This window comes from Chlorocebus sabaeus, chromosome 14, assembly GCF_047675955.1.
Source record: "Chlorocebus sabaeus isolate Y175 chromosome 14, mChlSab1.0.hap1, whole genome shotgun sequence".
Taxonomy (NCBI): Eukaryota; Metazoa; Chordata; class Mammalia; order Primates; family Cercopithecidae; genus Chlorocebus; species Chlorocebus sabaeus.
Genome location: NC_132917.1, coordinates 86,198,520 through 86,213,883, shown reverse-complemented (window position 1 = coordinate 86,213,883; position 15,364 = coordinate 86,198,520). Strand labels below are relative to the sequence as shown.

Genomic DNA, 15,364 nt, shown 5'->3' with positions numbered 1-15,364 from the left:
CCATACCCCAACTCTGAGCCTTAGGAACCAGGCCACAAGAGGGCAGGCCCAGGGCAGAGAGAGCCGTCCACACTGAAGATTTCCAAGGCCTCTGCGTGTTCCCAGTGGAGAGGTCTTTCCAGGTCCCCAGTGCACGGTGCTTTATCACAGGGTCTTAATGGACGGTCCATTCACCCCTGAAACTGCCAGGTTTCTTTTCCTTTATAGACCATATGCTTCATGGGTGCTACGTTACGCATCTAGAAATGCTTTTCTGTTCATCAGCTTCCAGTGCTTTAACCCAGCTTTGAGAAAGTACACATTCAGGCCTTAGAGGATGTTAGGAAGATTTTGTTGTTACTCCCAGGGCTCAAGGGAGAAAGTACCTAGGCCAGAGGCACAGTTATGAGGTTGAAGCTCACCACTTCAGGAAGACCTTGTGGCTAGACGCTCCCATGCCTGGTCACAGGTCTTTGTCAAGGATACTTGACCTCAAGTCAGCATGGGTGGGTGTGGGGAGTAGGGGATATAAAACTTGGAGAGAGAGAGTGTGCGTGTGTGTGTGTGTGTGTGTGTGTGTGTGTGTATGTGGTATAGTCCCTGAAGGGAAGAAAAAAAAACCTGCTGGTCTGTATATGCTTGCCTCTGTTATAATAAAAAATAATAATAATATATATAGAGAGAAAATACTAGTCTCACAAATGCCCTACTTTTTTCCATGAAGGATTCTAGGCAGGTCACGGTAGAGGGATTTGCACAACAAGGGTCATACACAGAGTACAGGGTGGGTGGCTCCCACAGGAGGCATCCCCCACCACCCGGCATTGGTGGCCTTGCCCTCCACAGGTGGTCATCAGGGAAGGGGAGCTGCTCTGCGGAGTGCTGGACAAGGCGCACTACGGGAGCTCTGCCTATGGCCTGGTCCACTGCTGCTATGAGATCTATGGAGGCGAGACCAGCGGCAAGGTTCTAACCTGCCTGGCCCGCCTCTTCACCGCCTACCTGCAGCTCTACAGAGGCTTCACCTTGGGTAAGTGCCAGGCTCACTGCCCTAGGACAGTGACCTGACCCCTTTTAGGGTCAGTGCAGCCGCCTGGCCATCTCCTGGGCCCAGGGCAGAGAGAGCCGTCCACACTGAAGATTTCCAAGGCCTCTGCGTGTTCCCAGTGGAGAAGCCTTTCGAGGTCCCCAGTGCACGGTGCTTTATCACAGGGTCTTAACGGACAGTCCATTCACCACCGAAACTGCCAGTTTTATTTTCCTTTATAGACCATATGCTTCATGGGTGCTACATTATGCAGCTAGAAATTATTTTCTGTGTCCTCTCAGGGGAAGGAGCGGGGAAGCAACCAGGCTCCTGCAACAAAGGCACCCTCACTTGGCCACCCCTCTCCTCCATAGCCAGTGCTTATTCCCCTTCACAGTGCAGAGTGGCACCCTTGTGCCCATTTCCATTCTGTTCGTTTCCTAACCCCTCCCTTTACGAGTTTCTGTCCTCAGACTGATTTCTCATACTCATACAACCCCATTCCCTGCTACACAAGTGCCCTTTCAGAATTATCGGGGCGCATCACACTCCACCGAGGGGCTTCCCTGTTGTCCGAATTGCCCACTGCCGGCCCGGCGCGTGTGGCTCACACCTGTAATCCCAGCACTTTGGGAGGCCGAGGCGGGCAGATCAGTTGAGCCCAGGAGTTCGAGACTAGGCTGGCCAACATGGAGAAACCCCATCTCTACTAAAAATACAAAAATTAGCCAGGTGTGATGGTGTGCACCTGTAATCTCAGCTACTCAGGAGGCTGAGGCGGGAGAATTGCTTGATCCCAGGAGGTAGAGGTTGCACTGAGCCGAGATTGCGCCATAGCACTCTAGCCTGGGTGATGGAGCAAAAGAACTGCCCACGCCTTCCCAATGCAGTGGGGCCATCAGCGCTCTTGGAAACACTATGCTGGGCAAACCTGTCGGGGTGATCCTAAGACAGGAAGGGGAACTACCTTGTTTGCGCCCTAGAAATGAGAGCACGCTGCTCTAGGAAAGTGGCTTTGATAAAGAGGCTTCACCTTGGGTAAGTGCTGGGCTCACTGCCCTGGGGCTCCCCTGGAGCAGTCACTGGGCCCCTTTTAGTGTGGGCTTGAGATCAGATCTATCCAAAGGCTTAGCCTCTGGCCAGGCTTATGGAGGACACTGCGTCTCCATGTACACAGAGCAGGGTCCAGCCCTTCCACACTGTTCCCGTTAGGGGGATGCGAGATGCTGCGTGTCAGACATGCACCGCAGTGTGCATAGGTGTTGTCTGGTTCATGGTGAAAGTAAAGCTCCTCTGCTTCACAGACTTACTCGTGTGCAGACAGAGTGGGAGTCTCAGCATAGGGCCTGTGGACCTGCGCCTGCTGCAGCTGGAGTTTGTTCATTGGCCCACGCTGGGTCCTGCATTATACATTTTGTCATATATTTAATTATGGAAAGGTTAAAAAAAAAAAAAACATGAAGATAATTTAAAATCACCCAGCATGCATTTGTCAGAGATAACCACTAATAGTAATTTGATGTTTGTTTTTCTAGACTTTTCTAGTACAAATACATTTGGAAAAAGTGGGATCCTACGCTACATACTCTACTTCCCTTAGCCACCCACCAAACGTCCAAATGTATTTATAAATGTCCTTTGGGATCAGCTAATACAAATCTACATCCTCATGTCTGGTAACTACAGATTATTCCATTCTTATGGATATATCATAGTTTATTTAACCAGTTCCTATAATTAAACATTTAGGCTGCGTCCAGATTTTCACATTATTGCTGAAATGAGCATCCTTGAACAAACATCTTGGCTTGTATGTCCCATTATTTTACCAGGATAAGGATTATAAGTTAAGTCTTGTTTGGCAGCTGAAACTCACCTTCCCCTATCTTAATTCCACTAAGAGACCTGAGCCACTGCTGGGGACATCTGTGTCCAAGGTCACCCACTTCCAGTTGGGAACCAGACTAGAGTCCCTTCCAGGATAACCAAAGAAAGTAAAGCATGATGACTATACCTCATGAAATGTATATTTCAATTTCAGATGTTGACCTAGAATAAGCACAAGGATTTCTGCTAGCTAGAAAGAAATCAGAGTGCTTTTGAAATGAAAATAGAGGAGGATCCCACACCCAGCTCATGATGAGGAGCAAACTTAACATAGGTGCCAGGCTTTAGCTCTGCTTAGTGCGTGGTACAAAGAGCAGTTGGTCTCTTGAGAATGAAGATGATCCAGAGGCTCAGGGCTGAGAAAGGAAGCAGGGCCAAGCTGGGAGTGGGGCTACAAGAGGGAACAGGCGTGAGATTGACTTCACTCCAGCCCGTCTCAGCTAGCAGGGTCTGTAAAGGGCACAGCTAGATGGCCTGGAGCTGACCCCATGGGAAGGCCCACTTTCATGGTGTGGCCTGCTTACAGAGGAACTGTTTCTTTCCCCTTCTGTTCACACATGTTCTTAGAAGCCCTCCAGGACCTTGCATTGGGAATTCCAAATATTTCAGCCCCATCTTTTGAACAGTACACTGCTGTTTTCTTTCCCACTCAGATCTTGGCTGAGGGACTTTTGAGTCCAATAGCACTTACAGTTACAGAAAAGAACTAGTTTTAGCCAGGCGCAGTGGCTCACGCCTGTAATCCCAGCACTTTGGGAGGCCAAGGCAGGTGGATCATGAGGTCAAGAGATCAAGACCATCCTGGCCAACATGGTGAAACCCCGTCTCTACTAAAAATACAAAAACTAGCTGGGCATGGTAGCATGTGCCTATAGTCCCAGCTACTGGAGAGGCTGAGGCAGGAGAATCACTTGAACCCGGGAGGCGGAGGTTGAAGTGAGCCGAGATCACGCCACTGCACTCCAGCCTGGGGGACAGAGCAAGACTCCCATCTCAAAAAACAAAACAAAAAAAAACCACTAGTTTGATCAAGAGTTGATGTGGAAAGACCTACTGCTGCCCAAGATGAGGAACTCCTCAACCCTTTGAGCCAGAAGGGCAGGCTTCACTGAAGTGACCCAGGCTGTCATCCTCCTGAAGCAATGCTGAGGGACCTGTGGTGGTGGTCCCTGTCACCCAGGCTCGGGTGTGTCTGTGTGTGTGCCTGCACAGGCATACTCAGCTATGTAGGGTGGCCCCTGTGACATGTGGCTTCTGGGACCCCAAACTGAGATGTTCTCTCTCTCTGTCTCTTTTCCCTGAGCTTATCTTTTCATCCAAAATCTCTTCTTCACCTTCAGCCTATTCACCCAACACATACCTATGGAATGGTGATACTATAGCTGGGGGCTAAGAACATGAATTTGGGACCCAGGCCTGGGTTTACTTTCTACCTGTGTGTCCCAATTTTGAGCCTGAGTTTTGTCATTTGTAAAATGGGGATTATAAGGTTTGGGCTCTGGTAGGCACCTAAGAGATGGTGACAATCTGTTAATGATGTTAATATAATCTTCATTACTCAGATATTTCCTGCATCTGTGGCACTGGGCTCTGTGCTCTGACCTTACTGAGTTTAGTCTGGTGGGAGAAATCAGGCCTGAGATCCCCTACAAGCTTGTCTGTTTCACTTCACAGGCGTGGAAGACATTTTGGTGAAGCCAAAGGCAGATGTCAAGAGGCAACGTATCATTGAAGAATCCACCCACTGTGGGCCCCGGGTACGGACGGACTTCGAGGCCGTGGCCTGCCCTAGAGGGGTGAAGTGTGTGCTGAGTCAAAACCCACAACCCTCCTCGTTTGACCTCAGCCTCCAATGTATTTCTTTTCTCATTCTAGGCTGTCAGGGCTGCATTAAACCTGCCAGAAGCCACATCGTATGATGAGGTCCGAGGAAAATGGCAGGATGCCCATCTGGGCAAGGACCAGAGGGATTTTAACATGATTGATCTGAAGTTCAAGGAGGAAGTGAACCATTACAGCAATGAGATTAACAAGGTTAGCCCAGCATTGCATGCATTTATCCCCACCACTATGAATGCTGATTTTTAAAGAAATTACATTTTGATTCTCACCCAGGCCCTACAGAGCACTTCGGCTGTTTAACAGCTGACTAGGTGAGATGTGAGGTGGGATGGGTAGAACTCGTTGATTTGAAGGACCCAGGGCTTTGTTCCCTTCCCCAGTTAGGGTCTAGACAGGCCTCGGAATAGTGGTGAGAGAGAATGCTTTGTGCTGTTTTTCTTTTTAAATGTTTTTATTTTGGGGTGACTGCATTCAAGGGGCTGAATGGGGCCACCAGGGGTGAATAAGCAGGGTGAGGGACCCAGAACGCCCCTGCTGCTTGTGCAGCAGAGCCAGCAGTGAAAACTCAGGTTCCAGTCCTGGCTCTGCCTTGAACTTGCTGTGTGACCTTGGGCAAGTGAGATAACCAGTCCCTGCCTTGGTTTCCTCACCTGGAAGTGGGGCTGTGACCTCAGAGGGCTGCAGAGAGGCTTCAGGAGCTACTATTACACAATGCCAAGCCAGTTCCTGGGCAGTTGAGAAAGGAGAGGGAACTCTCTGCATGAGCTGAAACCACAGACTGCTTTTCTCTGCCTTTCTGCCCCAGAGCCAGGGCTGTCCATCCTGCTGCTTGGAGGAGCTGGCATGGCCCTCACCCTGCCTCCTAGGCCCTCAGGGCCCAGCCTGAGGAGTGGTGAGGAGGAGGCAATGCTAATGCTCATCAAAAGACAAAGTTTGTCTGTGGTGCTCTCTTGCCTGGCTTTTAGCATCCCTTAGGCCGCCGAGAAGACTGACCTCTCATGGGGACAGGTTCCATCCTTGAGGGGTTTTATTGACAGGAGCTTTCCTAGCACCTCCCTGAGAATCAGGAGGCTCAGCTTCTAGGGCTGACTGGGCATGCTGGGAGTAGGGAAATTGTCTTCAGATGCATCTCAGAATGGTTTCTTGTCCCTCCAGTTGCCATCTTCCCATCACCTCTGCCCACCCAGGCTCTGCCTCTCCTGTGTTGGGCTGAGTCTGTGGAATTCCAGGCACAGGCTAAAAGCCCCAGACTGAGAGCCCCCTTCCCAGCATCTTCCCAGGCTCCCCGTGAAGAGGCATGCTTGGTTCTGCTGGCCCTTGAGCCAAGGCAGAGCTTCCTACCTGGGGCTCGGTTGGCATGTTCGTAAATATGACATGATGTGGACGTTGGTATTCACGCTGGGAGAGGACCCAGGCCAGGCTCTGCTGGGCTAATCAAGGGCATCACCTTAAATTTTATTCTTCTTCAGCTTCTTTTTAGAATCACGAACTGAATCTGCCAGCCCCTCTGCTTCTCCTTTTCCTTCTCCCTTTTTGCTGCTCTTTGGCCAATGAATGGAACCTCAGGGATCCTGGCAGAGGAAGCCCAGCAAGTGCAGGACAGGGAGCACCTATTTGACCTCTTAGGGGTTCCAGAGAAGGATTAATGCCAAATGAGGCTTTCCCTTACCTCGAGTGGGATTTGGCAGTTAGGTCTGAATAAATATTCTGGCTGTATTGCTTCTGCCTCCTGGATTTACATCCTGATTCTGGGATTTTTAAAGGGGGTGAAGTCACTGACCACTGTGTGCTGATTTAATCTGCAGGCATGCATGCCTTTTGGCCTACACAGACAGTTCCCAGAGAACAGCCTGCAGATGATGGTGCAGTCGGGAGCCAAAGGTTCAACTGTGAACACGATGCAGGTGTGGGCAGAGGCGGGTTGGCAGCTTTACAGGTGTCAGCAAAGGCGGGTGGGGGATAGCAAGAGGTGGTTTCAGTTTGTTCCCTATAAAACGTGGCAAATACTGAAAAAGAGAAAAGCATATAGAAATCACTACAGGAGCTAAACACTGTTAACATGCCAATGTTAAAGGCAGATGTAGCTGTGACTATGCAGATGGGATATGTATAATGTAGTTATATATTATAAATTTACAAACTGTACTATTGCATATATTCATGTTATATAGATACATTATGTATACTCACACAATTTTGATGTAATTTTGCATGATCTTTTCTTTTTTTTTTTGAGATGGAGTCTTGCTCTGTCACTGGGCTGGAGTACAATGGCGCCATCTCGGCTCACTGCAACCTCTGCCTCCCGGGTTCAAGAGATTCTCCTGCCTCAGCCTCCCTAGTAACTGGGACTGTCGGCATGTGCCACCATGCCCGGCTAATTTTTGTATTTTTAGTAGAGACAGGGTTTCACCATGTTGGCCAGGATGGTCTCAATCTCTTGACCTCGTGATCTGCCCTCCTCGACCTCCCAAAGTGCTGGGATTACAGGCATGAGCCAACGCGCCTGGCCATTCTTTTCTTAATATTAAATTATAAACATTGTCCTAGAGATTTCTTAACCTTAAACCTTAATGACCTTGAGAGGGTCTAAAGGCCCACCCCATTGTCTGTTGAGTGTGACAACAGAAAGGCCGAAAGCCATTAGGAAATCCCCTGACTAAATCGAAACCTAGATATACTGCTGTACTCCAGCACTCCAAGAGTATTAACAGGCAACTTTCTAAGCAAACAGCTCAATAGCTTGAGTTCCCATTTTTGTTGTTGTTTTTGTTTTAATGAAAGTAAGACAGAGTCTCCCTGTATTGCCCAGGGTGGTCTCAAACTTCTGGGCTCCAGGGATTCTCCTGCCTCAGCCTTACAAAGTGCTAAGATTATAGATGTGAGCCACCACACCCGGCCCTGAATTCCCTTTTGTCTCTAGAATGTGAGGATCGCAGTAAATGGCTGTTTCCTGCAGGCCTCTCTTTCCCCATCAGGACCCTCCAGTCCCTTACAGGTATAACATGAGATGGTTCTGAGACATGGCTCCTTTTCTAGACAGCACTCATTTTCAACTGACCCCAAATGTGAAAATCCAGATCAGTCAACAAAAGGAAGATGCAGATATTTTTTTTTTTCTTAAAATGAAAGCTTCCTGGTTTGTTTAGAAATGTAGGTGAGCCTTCAAGAACTCAGTTTCCATGCAGCTTTTCTTCAAGGTCAGATTATACTTTCCCTGCTGGGACAAAGCACTGTTAAAAACACATGTGGATCTTCAGTTTCCTGTGGGTTTCCTGTCCTCCAGATCTCGTGCCTGCTGGGCCAGATTGAATTGGAAGGTCGGAGACCCCCGCTGATGGCGTCTGGCAAGTCACTGCCCTGCTTTGAGCCTTATGAGTTCACCCCCAGGGCTGGTGGCTTTGTCACTGGCAGATTCCTCACTGGCATCAAACCTCCTGTATGTATTTTGGTTTTTCTGTAGTTTTTTCCCTTATTTCTAGGTTTAATTGTAGGTGAACTATGACTGCCCTACAGAGTAGGGCAGAAGACACTGGGGGCTGTTGTAGCTGTCAAGGTCAAAAAGTCCTAGGAGATCAGGGAAGGGAGTGGCCTGTCTGGTCAGGAAGGGCTGCTGGAGGTGTTGGCCTGAGCCCTTCGGGAAGCACACTGTCCTCACTGTCACCTTTGGGACCTGGGTCCCACTCTCTGCAGGAGTTCTTCTTCCACTGCATGGCAGGACGAGAGGGCCTGGTCGACACTGCTGTGAAAACCAGCCGCTCAGGTTATCTCCAAAGGTAAAATGTGTCTGCCGTGCCCCTTGAGGTAGGGTGCCAGGACCCTTCATCGCATCATCTTTCACATTATATCAACAGCTCGTTTAAGATTCCTTGGATGAAAAAACTGTTGAAGAATTTCCATGAATGGCCTGAGGCAGAAAGCAGCAGACACTCTTCCCCTTCGCAGGATTGGTAGAGCATGAGCTCAGAGGCTTATACAAAGGGCTCTGTGTTCTGAGAGTCTGCCATTCCCTGGGGGAAGCTATGGCTGTGGGAGAAGCTCTTGGGCAGTGGCAAGCTTGTCTTGCTTCCTGGAAGGCTCAGCTGCCGAGACAGTAGTGACTAACATCGAGCTCTGTCCTCACAGCTTGGGGTGGGGGGACAGTGACTCCTGGGAAGCCCCCCGTTAGGGTGGCAGGAGGCGAAACCTAGGCAGAGTGTCCAGAGAGGTGAGCAAAGGGGCTAGGACCGGCGCAGAGAGCAGGAGACGTTGAGATAAAACCAAGGAGAAAGGCCGCCTGCAGAGGGATTCACATCAGTGGTTAGTTCCTAATTCCCCTTAGTGTCCTTGGCGATCCCTGAGTTGACCAAGTTTGAGAATCCTTGACAGCTCCCCTGGTTCGCCCGCCTTGTGGTTCTAAGGACACTGGTCTCTGGGGAGTTCTGCACTGCAGGAGAGTGCAGGGGCAGGCAGTTATCTCAGCAGCTGGGGCTAGATGGGAGCCCAGTTCTGGGGGTGGCAGCCAAGCCTCTCACATGGCTGCAGCCTCCTCCTCCTAGAAAACCATCAGGAAATGCAGCCTCTGGCTGGGGGACACTGGAGCCAACCCAGACCCTGGGGCATTGGATCCAGCCTGTGTTCCAAAGTCTTGCGTGCCTGCAGAACAGCAGCCCCCCTTTTCCTCCCCTCCACCGCCGCTAACCCTCATCAGAGGCCGCCCTGGGAGGTGATGAGCCAGCGGGGACTGAGCCGATGGTGTCCTTACAGGTGCATCATCAAGCACCTGGAGGGGCTGGTTGTGCAGTATGATCTCACGGTCCGTGACAGCGACGGCAGTGTGGTGCAGTTCCTGTATGGGGAGGATGGCCTGGACATCCCCAAGACACAGTTCCTGCAGCCCAAGCAGTTCCCCTTCCTGGCCAGCAACTACGAGGTAGTGTGCTAGACCCCAGAGCCTGGGGGCTGAGCAGTGGGCCTCCCCCACTGAGGTTAGAGAACTGGAATGCGCTGAGCTTCGCAACCCGGTCCAAGTGGCCACTGGAAAGTAGAGTGGAAAGAGTTTATAAGACATCAGTCTATGCCCTGAAACACTTGACAGTTTCAAAGCCTGTGAACTTTCATCACCTGAGGTGGCTGGAGGGCATGAACACCTCTGGAATAATACCTACTCTTTGGGGCCATTCGCCACGTGCTGAGCCCTCAGCTAAAGCACACTATCAATACTATCTGTTTTCCTCCTCACTGCAACCCAGGGAAGTAAGCATTACTCTGTCCATGTTGCAGCTGAGGCAACTGAGTATCAAAGCGTAAGTAAACAGTCAGTGAGTGGCGGAGCCAGCATTTGAACATGGGCCCATCAGACACAAACTCATGATTTTTCATTCTGTACCTTAATGCCCTTGTAGTGACCATCACTGTTGACTGGGCAGTCACCCCATTTGGCAGACAGGGAAACTGAAACCGATGTGACCTGTCCAAGGTCATCAAGCTGACAGTAGAATTGAGGGTTGTACTCTGGTGCTGAGTCCTTTCCATCCCGGTTCCTATCCCTGAACTTGGCCATCACTCTTCCCCTCTTCCTTTCTTCCCAGAAACTCCCTTATGCTCCTGGAGGGGCTCTGAGTGTGCTGCTTTCTTTCCTGTGTCTCCCTCTGCTCCCAAGACCATTGGTTCCCAAATCTGGTTTGCGCAAAGTGAGGGCCCTGATTAGCAATGGATGCTCAGCCTCTCAGCGTGGGTGCTCAGCCCAATCATGAGGGCTCCACACCAGCCACCTGGGTCCCCTGAATTTGTGCTCCATGGCCCTCTGTCACACCCTCATCTCTTTGATCTTGTGTGTGATTTGTTTGTTTGTTTGTTTAGGTGATAATGAAATCGCAGCATCTCCATGAAGTTTTATCCAGAGCAGATCCCAAAAAAGCTCTCCGCCACTTCAGAGCTATCAAAAAATGGCAAAGCAAGCACCCCAACACCCTGCTGAGAAGAGGCGCCTTCTTGAGTTATTCCCAGAAAATTCAGGCGGCTGTGAAAGCCCTGAACCTTGAGAGTGAAAACCGGAATGGCCGCAGCCCCGGGACTCAGGAGGTGACGCAGGGAGATGATGTCCTTAACATCCAGCACATCCAGGCTTAGTCAGTGGGTGACAGATGAGGGGCTGTTTTCCTAAGGGAAGGTAGAATCATGAATTCCAGCCTTGTTCACCATAAGTCAGAACAGAATGGCTCTCAAATGGGAATGTAAGGCAGGGATTCTTAAGGGTGTAGGCAGGGTTTGGGGAAACTAACTGGGGCCTGTGACTTTGGGGTTCCCCACAATCCCAGGTGTGAAGGAATAGGGAGCAGTCATGAGAAATGGAGAGGACGGCTATGTGCTAGGGCCACTGGACAGAGCCCTGGGTAGAGACCCACTAGAGGGGGGTTGGGGATAAATACCAGGATCCCCTTCCTCCTGCTTTTCCCTCTGCTGCTGGTGCCTCCCATCAGCCAAGCACACCTGGGAGCCGGAAGCAGGGGATCTCTTTGAAGCAGTCACTTTGGGACTGCCTTGAGGGTCACACAGCGTGTGAAAGAGCCTGGATCCAGAAATAAGCACGGATCCAGCACAGTGACTGTGTCCTACCTGGCCTGAGACAGTCGTGGCTTTGCCTCTTGTCCTAACTTAATCATAACAGTCTCCTGTTTTACTCTAAAAGAATCCCAGTTTGCTCAGTAAATTACATGCTCGCCCTCTCTGGGCTTGAATGGGCCAGGATGAAGAGCTGCTAGGCTTGTAGTCAAGCAGGGTGAACTAGGACAGATTGAAGTCTTTCCCCATTTTAAATGGGGAGATGGTTTCTCACTGCAATCAGGTTTCTGTCTTTCTGTCTCCCTTTATTATTGGAAGCCAATGCTTTTGATCCCTCTTATGCTACTGGGTATCCCTCCCACATAGCTGAGATCCATCCTTCCATTCAGATGCTGAGGATGTGGTATGAGTTGGATGAGGAAAGCCGAAGGAAATACCAGAAGAAGGCGGCCACTTGTCCTGACCCCAGTCTGTCTGTCTGGCGTCCTGACATCTACTTTGCATCAGTGTCCGAAACGTTTGAAACAAAGGTTGATGACTATAGTCAAGAGTGGGCAGCTCAAACAGAGAAGAGTTATGAGAAATCAGAGCTTTCTCTCGACAGGTAATGACAGTGATTTGTTGCACAACATGTGCAGGAGAATCTACCTCCTAGCCCCTGCCCCACCCACTCCGGGAGAAGAGGGCTGCCTCCTGGGTTTGAGACTCCAGGTAGAGGGAGGGCAGTGAGACAGCCAGGGGCACCACACAAGCCCCAAGGGCCCAGGAGTGAACAAGTGCAGGGAGGCAGGAGTGGACACCCCACTCCGGGCCAAGATAGGGATAGTGGTCTGTGGGGACAGAGGCTTGCAGGAATGTCTGCTCTCTTGGGTTTGGTGTGGTAGGTGGGGCTGACTGAGAGTCAGAGAATCCACTGTTCAGCTGCTGCCAACTGTGTGACCCAGGACAGGTCATTCATGCCCAGGGACACGAGGTCTTAACTTTTCATGAGGTCTTGGATCTGATTACTCCAGTGATCCTTTGAACTTTGGGTTCCCATTTGAAGGCCTCAGCTTGGACCAGTACACACACACACACACACACACACACACACACAGTGTAGCTCAGTGCTCCTTGTGGCTGTTCTTACAGGGTCAGGCTTCATAGGAAAAATGGTTAGTAAATTACAGAATTGTGCAGCATGAATACTTCTGATGTGGGCTGCAGCCATTGGCACTAACTAAAAATATAAACACTCTCATCACCCCCATCCCCATAATGGCCTAGCAGGAGATTTAAGCTGTCTCCAAATTGTCATAATTGAGAAAAAAGAATGAATAAAGGAAAAAGTGAATAATGAACCCAGAAATTCTCCTGCTTAGGGGGCTTGTGGTAGCAGGCCCAGAGTGGACATGTGACATTCTGGAGGCAAACATGAAGAGTCCAAGCATGAATGTCTAGAGCTTCAGCCGCCCAGCTGGGATCTGTGCTGTGTGATTTCAGGACATCTCAGGGTCACTGGTGGGAATTTGAAGTTCAGAGGGATCTTTTGCCTAGGAAAAATGAGTCCAGAAAGAGGTAGAGGTTTCAGGTTTCTGGGTTTCGGGCAGCACTGACAGTCTGTGGTGTCTGCTTCTGACCCTGCCACCCCCCCCCCCCCACCCCCCACTGCCTTCTCTAGGTTGAGGACCTTGCTGCAGCTGAAGTGGCAGCGCTCACTGTGTGAGCCGGGTGAGGCTGTGGGCCTGCTAGCTGCCCAGAGCATCGGAGAGCCCTCCACCCAGATGACCCTCAACACCTTCCACTTTGCAGGCAGAGGAGAGATGAACGTCACCCTGGGCATTCCAAGGTGTGGAGCACAAGGGAGCACGGGATGGGGTCTGTCCTAGCCTCTCCTGGAGAAGGAGTCATTTAATGAGAGGGAGGGAGTGTGTGTGTGTGTGTGTAAGAGAGAGAGAGAGAGAGGGACAGGGTCTCATTAAAGTGGGGATCAGGGTTAGAATTTCCAGAGCCCGGCTGGTTTCTTTGGTGCCCAGGCCTGGTAGGATCTCCATTTATCACTCTGCCAACTCCTGCCTCCAAGTTCCTGGGGATGCCTGTGAGACTGCACACTGCTGGGGGAGGGACTCAAGAACGTACATTGTTAACAAGCCCCACACAGGGTGCCTGGTTGCCCAACTCCAGGGGAACCATTCACATAGAACGTGGCCCTGGGCCCTGGCCCTTCAGGTGAATATATGCGCTGGGCAAGGGGAACAAGTGTGGGGTCAGATCCATCTGCATTCAGTCCCTGGCCCTGCCTTTGTCTAGCAGATGGACTCTGGACAGGTACCTCACTTTCCAAACCTCAGGGGGTCCTTCTGTGGAACGCCAGAGGCTGGGACTCACCGTACATCTGGGCAGTGAGGGCTGGCTGAGCTCAGCAGGAGCACTGTGGGTGTTAGTTGCCTTCCTACATCGCTTGTTCATTCAGTAAGCATCAGCAGGCACCTGCTGTTTGCAAGGCACAGGTGACAGGAAACAAGAATCAGACAAAGCCCTGAGCTCAAGGAGTGGGCACTCCAGGGGGGAAACAGGGAGGGACAGGGGAGTCCCTTACTGTTGCTCACAGGGCCAGAGCTGGGATTCTCTGATCCAGCATATTATCCCTGTGAGATCCCCAGACCTCTCTCAGATCCCAGAAGAACTCTGACATCATTAGGAGAAGCTGCACCCAAACAGAGGGTCTGGTTGTCGCTCATTATTGGATGTGTCCTTATTCTGTGACAGGTTGCGGGAGATTCTCATGGTGGCCAGCGCCAACATCAAGACACCCATGATGAGCGTGCCCGTGCTCAACACCAAGAAAGCCCTGAGGAGAGTGAAAAGCCTGAAGAAGCAACTCACCAGGGTGTGCTTAGGGGAGGTAACGTCTCCTTCCCGGGCTATAGATGGGGTGAAGGCACGTTCCTATATCCTCCCCATGTGTGAAGAACAGGCTTTGCTTACTGCATTGACCCTAGGCTCAGATTCCCACCAATGAGAGATACACTGTCTCTGCCAGGTGCTGAGCAGAGACGGATCAGGAAGCTTTTAAGAGAGTCATTAGTTCCACAGCATCCTCCTGTGCCTGAAAAATAAACCATTTCCTGAGTTTGCCTACCAGCTCTGCTGAGGCCACTCCTAGGAGGTTCAGGCCACTCTCTGGAGGTGACTGCAGGCTATGGGCCCCCAGCAGACCCACACCAGTATAGCTTGCCAGGGTTTCTTTGGGGTTTGGCCTGTGTTCTCAGCTGCTATCTCTGTAAACCCTTGGGTCTCGTAACCCACTCACATTGCACAGTCACCGAGGACCTGAACAAGTCAAGTTCTCTCTGTCCATCTGGTTCCAGGTGTTGCAGAAAATTGACGTCCAGGAGTCCTTCTGTATGGAAGAAAAACAGAACAAATTCCGGGTGTACCAGCTGCGGTTTCAGTTCCTGCCACATGCATATTACCAGCAGGAGAAGTGCCTGAGACCCGAGGACATCCTGCACTTCATGGAAACAAGGTCAGGGCTCAGGCTGTGATTGTCATTGATCTTGACCCAGAGAATGCTCATGAACTGAGGCAGGAAGCACCTAGCCACAAGGCTCCTAGAGATTGAGTGCCTTTTCCCAAATGAGCCCTTCAAGGGAAGTGTTTAGGAAAACAGAAGGCCTTGCAGCCTGATCTGGAAACCTGAACCCCAGTCTGGCTTGTGGGTGTGACTTTGTTAGCCACATGTCACTCCCTGAGCCCCTTTCTTCTCTTGGGTTGACGTCAGGATTGTTGTCTTCTGAGGCTTGCAGGCATTAAGACATGGAAATGTGGGTGTGGTAAACAGAAGGGAGCAGTGTCAAAGCGGTGCCTCTGTGGTGTCGGAGCAGCACACGCTGTTAATGTTTGCTAGGGTGTTACTCCAGGCAGTATAATGTGGTTCCTGATGCATTTAGATTCTGTGAATAATGAACAATGTGCGGGTGGATGCTGCTCTTAGATCTCCATTCTATAACCAGGATTGCCTCCAGAGAAATTCCAGTTCCTGTCCGGTAGGGAAAAGGAACTTTTGTCTCAAGTTCAAGTTACTGTTAGATATTTGAAAAGCAG

The 15,364-nt window shown here is 50.6% G+C and overlaps 1 protein-coding gene across 1 annotated transcript in view; it reads left to right on the top strand.

The window, feature by feature from the left end:
* POLR1A (RNA polymerase I subunit A) overlaps nucleotides 1-15,364 on the top strand; it is a 79,713-nt gene that overhangs the window by 49,413 nt on the left and 14,936 nt on the right. The window contains exons 16-27 of the mRNA XM_007969992.3: nucleotides 826-1,009; nucleotides 4,568-4,650; nucleotides 4,769-4,927; nucleotides 6,541-6,639; nucleotides 8,022-8,174; nucleotides 8,429-8,511; nucleotides 9,482-9,647; nucleotides 10,577-10,798; nucleotides 11,668-11,882; nucleotides 12,939-13,106; nucleotides 14,027-14,162; nucleotides 14,629-14,786. Of these exons, the coding sequence (XP_007968183.3) occupies nucleotides 826-1,009; nucleotides 4,568-4,650; nucleotides 4,769-4,927; nucleotides 6,541-6,639; nucleotides 8,022-8,174; nucleotides 8,429-8,511; nucleotides 9,482-9,647; nucleotides 10,577-10,798; nucleotides 11,668-11,882; nucleotides 12,939-13,106; nucleotides 14,027-14,162; nucleotides 14,629-14,786 (1,826 nt within the window). The remainder of the gene's footprint in view (nucleotides 1-825; nucleotides 1,010-4,567; nucleotides 4,651-4,768; nucleotides 4,928-6,540; nucleotides 6,640-8,021; nucleotides 8,175-8,428; nucleotides 8,512-9,481; nucleotides 9,648-10,576; nucleotides 10,799-11,667; nucleotides 11,883-12,938; nucleotides 13,107-14,026; nucleotides 14,163-14,628; nucleotides 14,787-15,364) is intronic.